The 11,571-nt window shown below is 42.1% G+C and overlaps 1 protein-coding gene across 1 annotated transcript; it reads left to right on the forward strand.

The window, feature by feature from the left end:
- Window positions 1-5,708: 5,708 nt before the first annotated feature.
- B2m (beta-2-microglobulin) lies at window positions 5,709-11,436 on the forward strand. Its single transcript, XM_020173520.2, has 4 exons — window positions 5,709-5,864; window positions 9,195-9,473; window positions 10,026-10,053; window positions 11,181-11,436. Exons 1-3 carry the CDS (start codon window positions 5,792-5,794, stop codon window positions 10,037-10,039), a joined length of 366 nt encoding a protein of 121 aa, XP_020029109.1. The 5' UTR covers window positions 5,709-5,791; the 3' UTR covers window positions 10,040-10,053; window positions 11,181-11,436.
- The last annotated feature ends 135 nt before the right edge of the window (window positions 11,437-11,571 follow it).

An 11,571-nucleotide genomic window follows, 5' to 3' on the forward strand; every position in this document is an offset into this window, starting at 1 on the left:
ATATATGACAAACCTACAGCCAGCATTATACTTAACAGAGAAAAACTGAAACCATTCCCTCTAAAATCAGGAACCAGACAAGGATGCCCACTATCTCCACTCCTATTCAACATAGTACTGGAATTCCTAGCCAGGGCAGTTAGGCAAGAAGAAGGAATAAAAGGAATACAAATAGGTAAAGAAACTGTCAAAATATCCCTATTTGCAGATGACATGATCCTATACCTCAAAGACCCAAAAGACTCTACTCAAAAGCTCCTAGACACCATCAATAGCTATAGCAAGGTAGCAGGATATAAAATCAACATACAAAGATCATTACTTTTCTATACACTAATAATGATCAAACTGAGAAAGAATATATGAAAACAATTCCATTTACAATAGCCTCAAAAAAAAATCAAATACCTAGGTATAAACCTAACAAAGGATGTGAACGACCCTACAAGGAAAACTATAAACTTCTGAAGAAAGAGACTGAGGAAGACTATAGAAAATGGAGAGATCTCCCATGCTCATGGATTGGTAGAATCAACATAGTAAAAATGTCGATACTCCCAAAAGTAATCTACATGTTTAATGCATTCCCATCAAAATTCCAATGACATTCATCAAAGAGATTGAAAAATCTACCATTAAATGTATATGGAAACACAAGAGGCCACGAATAGCCGAGGCAATACTCAGTCAAAAGAACAATGCTGGAGGTATCACGATAACAGACTTCAAACTATATTACAAAGCAATAACAATAAAAACAGCATGGTACTGGCACAAAAACAGACATGAAGACCAGTGGAACAGAATAGAGGACCCAGATATGAAGCCACACAACTATAACCAACTTGTCTTTGACAAAGGAGCTAAAAATATACGATGGAGAAAAGAGAGCCTCTTCAACAAAAACTGCTGGGAAAACTGGTTAGCAGTCTGCAAAAAACTGAAACTAGATCCATGTATATCACCCTATACCAATATTAACTCAAAATGGATTAAGGATCTTAATATCAGACCCCAAACTCTAAAGGTGATACAGGAAAGAGTAGGAACTACTCTGGAAATTAGTAGGTATAGGTAAGAACTTTCTCAATTGAACCCCAGCAGCACAGCAACTGAGAGATAGCATAGATAAATGGGACCTCATAAAACTAAAAAGCTTCTATTCATCAAAAGAAATGGTCTCTAAACTAAAGAGACCACCCAGAGAGTGGGAGAAAATATTTGCCAGCTACACATCAGACAAAGGGCTGATAACCAGAATATATAGGGAACTTAAAAAACTAAATTCTCCCAAAATTAATGAACCAATAAAGAAATGGGCAAGTGAACTAAACAGAACTTTCTCAAAAGAAGAAAGTCAAATGGCCAAAAAACACATGAAAAAATGCTCACCATCTCTAGCAATAAAGGAAATGCAAATTAAAACCACACTAAGATTCCACCTCAACCCTGTTAGAATAGCCATCATTAGCAACACCACCACCAACAGGTGTTGTCCAGGATGCGGGGAAAAAGGAACCCTCTTACACTGTTGGTGGGAATGTAAACTAGTACAACCACTCTGGAAAAAAATTTGGAGGCTACTGAAAAAGCTAAACATTGATCTACCATATGATCCAGCAATACCACTCTTGGGGATATACCCAAAAGACTGTGACACAGGTTACTCCAGAGGCACCTGCACACCCATGTTTATTGCAGCACTATTTACAATAGCCAAGTTATGGAAACAGCCAAGATGCCCCACCACTGATGAATGGATCAAGAAAATGTGGTATTTATACACAATGGAATTTTATGCAGCCATGAAGAAGAACACAATGTTATCATTTGCTGGTAAATGAATGGAATTGGAGAACATCATTCTGAGTGAGGTTAGCCTGGCCCAAAAGACCAAAAATCGTATGTTCTCCCTCATTTCGGACATTAGATCAAGGGCAAACACAACAAGGGGATTGGACTTTGATCACATGATAAAGTGAGAGCACACAAGGGAGGTATGAGGATAGGTAAGACACCGAAAAAATTAGCTAGCATTTGTTGCCCTCAACGCTGAGAAACTAAAGCAGATTCTTTAAAGCAACTGAGACCAATAGGAGAAGGGGACCAGAAACTAGAGAAAAGGTTAGTTCGAGAAGAATTAACTTAAAAGGTAACACACATGTACAGGAAAGCAATGCGAGTCAACTCCCTGCATAGCTATCCTTATCTCAACTAGCAAAAACCCTTGTTCCTTCCTATTATTGCTTAGACTCTCTCTTCAACAAAATTAGAGATAAGGGCAAAATAGTTTCTGCTGGGTATTGAGGGGGTCGGGGGGCGGAGAGAGAGGGAGCAGGTAGGGTAAAGGAGGGGGTGGGCACGAGGGAGAAATGACCCAAACATTGTATGCACATATGAATAAAAAAATAGCTTTATTCTCTTTTTTCATCTTCCTATCCAAAACATATCATAAATGAAAATCCACAAAAAATAGAGGAGTTTTCCACATTCAGAAAACTGAAAAATAAACTTTTATCTTTTTTTTTTTTTGAGACAGTGTCTTGCTATGTCACTTTGGTTGGCTTTATTCCTCTCGATTCTTCTGTGTCAGCCTCCTGATGGCTGGTGTCACAGGTGTGTGTTACCACGCCAGGCAGATTTTCACTTTTTTTTTTTTTAGTGGGACTGAGGTTTGAACTCAGGGTTTTATGCTTGCAAAGCAGGCACTCTACCCTTGAGTCACACCTCCAGTCCATTTTGCTTTAATTATTTTAAAGATGGGATCTCACAAACTATTTGCCCAGGCTGGCCTTGAAACTTGATATTCCCAATCTCAGCCTCCCAAATAGCTAGGATTACAGGTGTGAACCACCAGCACCCAACTTATTTTGTTTTTTTCTGAGACAGGGTCTTACTATGTTGCCCAGGCCGGTCTTGAACTCCTGGGCTCAAAGGAGTTTTCTGCATGTGCCACCTTGCCCAGCTTTTTTGCTGTGGTTTATTTTTTGGCAGTGTTGGGGTTTGAACTCATGGCCTCACGCTTGCCCGGTAGGCAACTCTACCACTTGTTCCACTCTGCCAGCCCTGTTAGGGAGAGGGTTCTTTAAAACACATGAACCAAGAGGACATTGTGTTAAGTGAAAAAAGCCAGACATGGAAAGATACGGCATGATAGCACTCATGCAAGTTTTTAAAGTTGATCATGTGTGGGCAAAGTGGTTGTATGTCTGTAATCCCAACAACCCAGAAGGTGGTAGCAGGAGGATCAGCTGCACCCTGTCTTGAACAAACCATTTTTTCAACTCACTGAGAGATAAGAAAAGTTTGGTTTTGTTCTCTAACTTTTCTATAGTGGTTCCTGCTTTTATCTTGGCTCATAGAATCCATTAAGTTTGAAAAACGGTAATCTCTTTCAAAACAAAAAAGTACGTATGTTTTGTCCCTCTTTTTTTAATGGTACTACAGGTTGAACTTGGTAAGCTTCTACCATTTGAGCCATGCCCCTCAATCCTTTTGCTTTTAGTTTTCAGATAGGATCTTGTATTTCTGTGGGCCAACCCCAGGCTGAGAACCACCTGCCTCTGTCTTCCCAAGTAGCTGAGACCACTAGCGTGCACACCATGCCTGCCTTATTTTTGACATAAGAGTCTCACTAACTTGTGCCTGGGTTGACCTGGAACCACATTTCTCCTCACCTCCTGAATAGCTAGGGTGACAGGTGTACGATCATGGCCAGTTAACGTAAAGGTGGAAATATGCCCAGCCCTGATGTTAAAGTTACTGCTTTGGGTTAATTTTGATGTATGAAATTTTCCCACCCAATTAATTAGAAATTAAATGAATCAAATGGTCAAAAAAAAATTTAAGAGACTAAAACAGAATATATCTTAATGAATTTTAAGTTTAGCAATGTTCTGTAATGTAGTAAGGAACTGAAAGCAATAAATAGCTGTGTCTTTTCCTATACTTCTAGAACACTTTGTAGGACAATTCAACACTAACATTTCAAGTCTTTTTCTTTTTTGCTTTTTTTAACTAACATTTCAAGTCTTAAGCATGAGTTTTTAAGGGGAGGGGGCAAAAGTGTCTTAACTCATAACTTTATGCATAACAATTATTTTACATTTCAAAGTTATAGAAAGGGCTGGTAGAAAACTAGTAAAATAACATTAATACTTATATTACTTATTAAACATTATTGAACCCTTATGATCTAGGCACTGTATGAGTCTCTCTGTGCACTATCTTATTTCATAAGGTCCATGGAGAGCATTCTACTTTATCTAGCTTAGACAGGGTCTCCACAATGGAGATTATTAAGTTAAAAACGATGTAATAGAAACCCGGTAGTTGTTTGTTGTGCTCCTTGGGGAAGCCCAACACAACTCTCTTCAACAGAAACTATGGTGATTTCCAAGATCACCCTCCCTCCCTGTGTCCATGATCGGCTTCCTCTTCTCACTGTTCCGCTCAGTAATGCCTGACTTGGCTACCACGTAATGACAGCCATGACACACCCATTTATGGTGTGTCAGAACATGGGGTTGTGGTTTGCTTTTTTCCTTCTCTTCTCTTTTTCTTTTCTTCTCCTCCTCCTCTCTTTCTCTCTCCCTCCCTTACTTTCTCTCTCCCTCTTTTCCATGTGTTTCTCTCTTCCTCCCTCACTCCCTCCTCTTTCTCTCCCTCTTGTCTCCCCCTTCCTTTCTTCTTCTTTCTCTCTCCCTCCTTCCCTTCTCTCTCTTCCCCTCCTTTTGTCTCCCCTTCTCCCTCCCTCCCTCTTTTGCTCACACTAGGTAGCCCAGGATAATCTTGAACTCAAAATCTTGTTGGGCTGGAGGTATGGCTCAAGGGTAGAGCGCTCAAGCCATGAGGCCCTGAGTTCAAACCCCATTCCCACCCAAAAAAAAAAAAAAAGTGTGTGTGTGGGATAATTTACGTCCTAGAGTTTACTCATACATTCACTCATTCATTCAGTTTACCGAGCACCCACTGTACTGGCCAGGCACTGTTCTCGGATGGTAATGGGAAGAGAATGCTGTACCTGAGGGGCCTGGAAGCTCTAGGCTGTTATTGCCTTTAATATCAGTTATCCTGCTCCCTCACGACTCCATCAACAAAGTTTCCTAAATAATAGTGAGGACACTGGGAGGAAGTTCTCTGCACAGCACTTTCCAAAAAGAAACTTTTCCCTGCAGGGGATTCAAGAAGCAGGAAAGACCCTCGTTCATCCTGGAAGGTTCTCTGAGCTGCCCTCAGGACGGATTCCTGGGTGTTTCTTGTCCAGGGAATCCTGAAACCTTATAGTGTATTCCTGGGCTGTAGTTATAAACCGAAGTTCGAGTTCTGCCAGACAGGCAGACAGGGTTCAACGCTCTTAACCTTTCTGGGCTTCACTTTCCAAGAATGAAAACTGCGGGTCCTAAGTCCTTCACTGGCTGGGACACCGTTAGCAAGTCACTTAGCATCTCCGGGGCCAGTTCGCAAAGCCAGGGCTCTGGATGACTGAAGGTGCTTCCAGGCAGACGTCCTAGGATGAGCGGTCCGGCGCCCTAAATTCAAGCGCGCATCCCAGATCGATGCAGAGAGAGAGTGCGAACTCACCCAGTCCACTCCTTCCTAAGTATCACGGGACTTTATAAGAAAATGAAACTGAAAATGGGGAAGTCCCTCTCTCTAACCTGGAGGGCGTCGCGAGCTTGGAGACTGGTGACTGCCCGGAAGGGCTAGGTCCTGATTGGCTGTGTGCGCGGGGACTATAACTGTGCGTGCCCTGCCCGACAAGCATTCCAGCGCTGGCACTCGGGTCGCGATGTCTCGCTCGGTGACCTTCGCCTTGGCCTTGCTGGCGCTTCTCTTTCTGACGAGCACCGACGCTATCCAGCGTGAGTGTCTCTTAGCCCCCTACCCCGTTAGCCCTTTTCCCCCTTTCTCCTCTCCTCTTTGGCCCTCTTGGCGCTCTCTAACTCTGGGCCCCCTCTGCTAAATTCTCCTTCCTGGTCGGGACTAGCCCAGGGCCCGGTCTTTGGGGCAATGGTGGGTGACCGCCGTGGGGAGGGGATTGAGAGTCCCGGGCGCGCGCTTCTTGCCGGTTTTGCTCCTTCGCGCGGGAACCCGGGCGGGGAGGGTCTGCACAGTTCCGTGAGCTTCCGAGCGACCTGGCGGGGAGGGGTTCTCGCCGCTTTTTGCTGGAGGGAAGGGAGGCTAGGGTGAGTGGAGACAGATGGCTGGGGCTCGTGGTAGGCACCACCCGGGGAAGTCAGGCCGCCGACACCCTGCTTCTTTCCTACCCCGAGGGCGCCGGCGAGGTTCGGTTGCCCTGGGCACCTCCCCATCCGCGGAGTTAGAGAACGCTTTCGCATCATTACACACTTGTTCTTATTACATGTTGATTTCAATAATAATAATAATCGCAGCCCGGTGCCGGTGGTTCATGCCTATAATCCTAGCTGAGATCAGAATGATAGCGGTTCAAGGCCAGCCTGGGTTCTGGAGACCCCATCTGGGGAAAAAAAAAAAAACCATCACAAAACAGGACTGGTGGGGTGGCTCGAGTGGTAGAGCGCCTGCCTAGCAATCGCGAGGCTGTGCTGAGGGAGTTGTGTTCTCACAGATGAAGCTGAGACACCAAGATTTTAAGTAACGTAATCTAAATCGCATAGGGGATAAATGACAGACAATCCGGATTGAAACTGAGCCTGATCACCACCTTTGGTGGTAGTGTAGGCCTTTTGGCTATAATTCTTTTTGTTTAGAAACATGCATCCTCACTTTCCTGTGTGAGATTCTCTCAAGCAATCTGGGCGGCCATGGCCCTGGACTTTTCTTCACAAAAGGCTTTCCCTTTGGCTCCTTGCCTGGTTCTTTCCAGTGCACAGAGCTTCTACTTTCGGTTTTGAAAAAGCAAAGATTTGTTAAAAGTCAGGAAGGTTGTAAAACTGGCCATAGGGCAATCCACTATGGCTACCAAAATTATTGCTGACACCCAAGATTCTGATACTTTTTAAATACTTGGCAATGTACTGGGCCCTCTCATTCTTTCCTCTCACAAAACCCCTGTAATTTTGGAGCTGGTGCTCAGTCAGGGAGTCAGAGATAAACAGGATGCGGGTTCCAAGCCAGCCCAGGCAAAAAGTTCAAGAGTACTTCAAAATACCCACCGCAAAAATGGGTCGATGCATGGCTCAAGTGATAGAGTGCTTGGCAAGCATGAGGCCGGGAGTTTAAACCCCAGCACCATCAAAATAACAGAATAAGAAACCCCTATAAAATAGAGTATTTAAGAAAACTTACTTTGTAATTTATATTAATTTGAATATAATTTATTTAAAAACAAAGCATACATCATCACCATTATTGGTATTTGCTGATGATGTCATTTCTTTCTGGTGGTACTGGGATTTGAACTCAGGGTCTCCTGCTTGCTAGGCAGATGCTCTACCACTTGAGCCACGCCCCAGCTAGATGCCATTTCAAAAAATAACAATCAACATCTTTAAAAAACTTTTGAAAATTTCCAAAGTAATACATACCATGCCTACACCATTTCTGAAAGACATGCAAGGAATATGTAATGGTGATTGCCTCTAAAGGTTTATATCCATCATCACCCATGTGTTTTTGTATTTTGGTGGTACTGGGGTTTGAACTCAGGGTTTTGTGGTTGGTAGGCAGGCTGTCTACCCCGTGAGCCATGCCTCCAGCATGTGTTTTAATGTGGGCCTTTAGAGCTAAGTTTCAGAAACTTAACCTCTCCCAAACTAGTAAGTGGCTGAGCCCAGATTCATATGCAGTCTGATACTTGTCCTCATTTTAGTGATTATGGCAATATCTTGCCTGCTTCCTTCAAAGAGAGAATTCCAGGAAGGATGAAATTATGCTCTGCCCCTGTGGCATTTATTGTGTTCTTATTATTAGAAGCTCAAATACAAAGAGCTCTGTAGTTTATCTTCACTTTTAAACTTCATGAAAAAAAATCAAGGCTTCATTGGAATCCTCAATCCAGCTCTTGATGGGGCCTAGTAACCTTTCTTTCGATAACTTGGTGTTTTTACAGATACTTCTGGTCAGGGTACCTGGTATTCTTTGTTCTCCTTACCACCTCCCAGACATGGAGAAGAAGTTACTCTTTAGTGATCATGTACCCTGAATATATGTGTATTTCAAAGTACATTATATACATGTGACAAATTATGTATTCTGCACAGTAACACTTCATATAGGTGAAAAATGAAATAGAGTTTATAATATTTTCTTTCCACTTCTCCTTGGATGGTCTAGTTATGCACTCTGTTTTGGAAACCACTCTTCTGTAGCATGAGGCAGTATTTCCAACCTGTCTAGTTACAGCAATCATTTGAGGGTGCCAACTGGAAAGGTAAATCCCATTCTCATATACATTGCTCCATTTGGGTATAATGGAGACTGTTTTCTCTTTTGTCATAGTCATAACTTCTCCCTATTGTATTTACTCCAGCCCAACTCAATCACTTTCTTGCCAACTCCTGTAGAAATTTAAATTTTGTTTTCTAGCTCATGAAATCAGGTATGAAATATGGTATATACACTCTGGATAGTAACATACCTTGGATTGACTTTCATAGAAACCTGAGCAAGGAGGTAATAATAGTAACACTTGCCACTTAAAGTACAATTGCTGTGTCCAGGACAATGTACCAGACACTTAATACATATTAGGGAGTCAGATAGGTGAAGATCTAGGCAGCAGCAGACACCAAAGAGGAAAGGAGTAAATATAAGAAAGAAAATGGAAGGGGCTGAAGCAGTATATAACATGAGTAACTTGATGTGGCTACTACGGAGGGTATGTGCAATTAGAAATGAAGTTTGAAAGTAGGATTGGGCCTTGAGTGATATATTAAGGAGTCTGATGGGTGCTGAGAAGACATTAAAGGTTCTTAACAATTCAGCACAATCTCCAGTGACAGATAGTACTGCTAGAAATCTGGCTTAACAAACAAACAAACAAAAAACAGAAGGCATGTAAAGGAGAATTACATGGAAAAGATACTAAATTATGGCTTTTTTTCTCAAAATGGACATAGCCCTTTGGGAAAGTGGAAGCTCATTTGGCCAGAATGGAAATGAAACTGGGAGAAAAAGATGACCAGATTTAACATTTGGTTTTTGATTTAGCTTGAGACCAAGTGAAATATTCTGGCAATTTTCATTTGTCTTTCTCTGATGTTTCTTAGGTACTCCAAAAATTCAAGTGTACTCCCGTCACCCAGCAGAGAATGGGAAGCCAAACTTCCTGAATTGCTATGTGTCTGGGTTTCATCCACCTCAGATTCAAATAGACCTGTTGCAGAATGGAGAGAAGATAGAAAAGGTGGAACAGACAGATCTGTCCTTCAGCAAGGACTGGTCTTTCTATCTCCTGGCCCACACTGAATTTGTCCCCAATGACAAAGATGAATATGCCTGCAGAGTTACACACGTCACTCTGCAGAGTCCTGCTCTTGTTAAGTGGGGTAAGTTTTCAAGCTCTTTCCTTAACTGCTGAGTAGAGTCACAGTTTATATCTTCTTTGATATTTTAAAAAATCTGCCTACTGGGATTGTCAGGGAATGTTCCTAAAGCACTGATTAGTGGCACCTGCTGACAGAACTCTACATAGCATGTTCCCTGAACTTCTAGTGTCCCTGCAGTGAGAGAGGGGAGCAGGAGCAGCACTCACAGGAATGCACACACACTCCCAACATTCTTACCTGCAACCTTCTCCAGCCTTCCTGGCAACCTCATGGACACTTAGCACCAAGGAGCATCCCAGGGAGGCACAGGATTTGGCCTGTAAGCCCCCCACTATCCTGGCCTCCTATAATCCTAGACTCCTTCAGTACTCTGGCTGAGTTTGGCTCTGAGGCTAGTAGGCGGGGTGGGGCCTAGTGGATATTTCTAAACAAGAGTTCAAGGTTAGGAACAGCAGTCTATTCTGCCTCTCTTACTGCAAAAAGATTTTGACAGTTGTTAGTACACAGTATTTTAAAAGTAAAACTTAATGTTTTCCATTTTCTTTTTCATAGATCGGGACAACTGATCAGCATCACTGAGGTGGGTTTTTGACCTTAAGAAATGGGTTTTGGGGCTGGAGGTGTAGCTGAGTGGTAGAGTGCTTGCATAGCATACTGGAGGCCCTGGGTTCCATACCCAGTACCACCAAAAACAAAGTTTTTTTGTTTGTTCATTTGTTTCATTATCCTAGGGACTATTTATAGATAGTTCCAACATAAAAACTCTTACTGTATGGAGGACATTGATCAGGGTGGCATGTCAGCAGGTAAAGAAGAATCCTATGAGGATTCCTTTCTCCTGTGGAGTGACATGGATAAGTTTAGCCACAGGTCTGGCTCTGCCAGCATCACTAACCCTCTAAAGGGAGAGCAGAGGAGCTGCCAGTGTGGTTATGGTAAGACAAAGACTGTCAGTTATCCATACCACCTGCAATGGTTTGGTTTTTCTTCTTCCATTTCTACCTAGGGCATTTCTCCTGAGAAGCCCTTCAAAAATAAACCACCCTCTTCCTTCGCATAGCAGTTGCTTTGTTCTTCAGCTAGAAGAAAGGAGAGGAGTGGGTGACACAGTTCTGCAGATGTCTCATTCCTTCAGTCTTGTTCAGCCCCAGTATGCAGTCACTGTGTTTGCTTTCTACAGGTCTCTAGGCTACTTGAGGAAAAAATAAAAACAGACTGTATAACTCTATATAAAAGTAACATAATAAATATATCTACAAGGAGATCTAGAAGCAAGAAAGAGAGAGGAACTCAGACTTCTCTGTATCTTCAGTTGGAGTCCAGCAGTAGAAAATCCAGCTTTTCAATGAAATTGTACTGCCCAGGGTACCTTGATGCTGAAAACCCATTAGGAGTTTCTGTTACATTCTAAGACAGAGAAATTGATTTGAGGGAACATCAGAGAGGTTAAGTGGTCTACTTAATCACATAGTTACTAAATGGTAGAGCCAGGACCTAAACTCTAATACTAGTATTCTTTCCTCTAATGTTTTGGAAAAACCAATGGGAAAAACTACTGGGATGTGCTCTTTGTAATGGGTATGGAGAATTGCCTGCTCCTATTTCTTTTGGAAAGGTGATCTGTACAACAGAAATTAACAAATTTGATGGTGAGATCTGTATTCCAAGTAAAGTAAAAGCGTTACTACTCTTTCTTTTTCTTTTCAGGTTTGAAGATGCTTCATTTGAATTGGTCTAATTTGAAACCATTTTCTTGATTTTTAATATTGATATGCTTGTACACTTTATGCACAAAATAAGGAGGCCATAATCATGTTAATGCAAGCATTGTCTGCATAATATATTTGGGCACTGTCTGTTTGTTTGTCTCACTGCAGTCTAGATTTGCGGACAAAAACTGAAGACCACATTTGGATCCTACATCTCTTAAAAGAAACAATAAAATATCTATATGTAAACCTTATGAACAGAACTATTTTGATACTTTGGTAAGCCACATGAAGGGCTGATAGGAAAAAAAAAACCCCACTTTTGGTAAATAAAAATAGCAGTTATCATATATCAAACCCTTACTATGCACTGAACTCTACACATCTCT

This window comes from Castor canadensis, chromosome 2 (assembly GCF_047511655.1).
Source record: "Castor canadensis chromosome 2, mCasCan1.hap1v2, whole genome shotgun sequence".
Classification (NCBI taxonomy): Eukaryota; Metazoa; Chordata; class Mammalia; order Rodentia; family Castoridae; genus Castor; species Castor canadensis.

Excerpts from the sequence above, each read along its gene's own strand:
- B2m (XM_020173520.2), top strand. The coding sequence starts at position 5,792 with ATGTCTCGCTCGGTGACCTTCGCCTTGGCCTTGCTGGCGCTTCTCTTT. Across the intron at positions 5,865-9,194 it reads GAGCACCGACGCTATCCAGC|GTACTCCAAAAATTCAAGTG; the intron begins GTGAGTGTCTCT and ends GATGTTTCTTAG.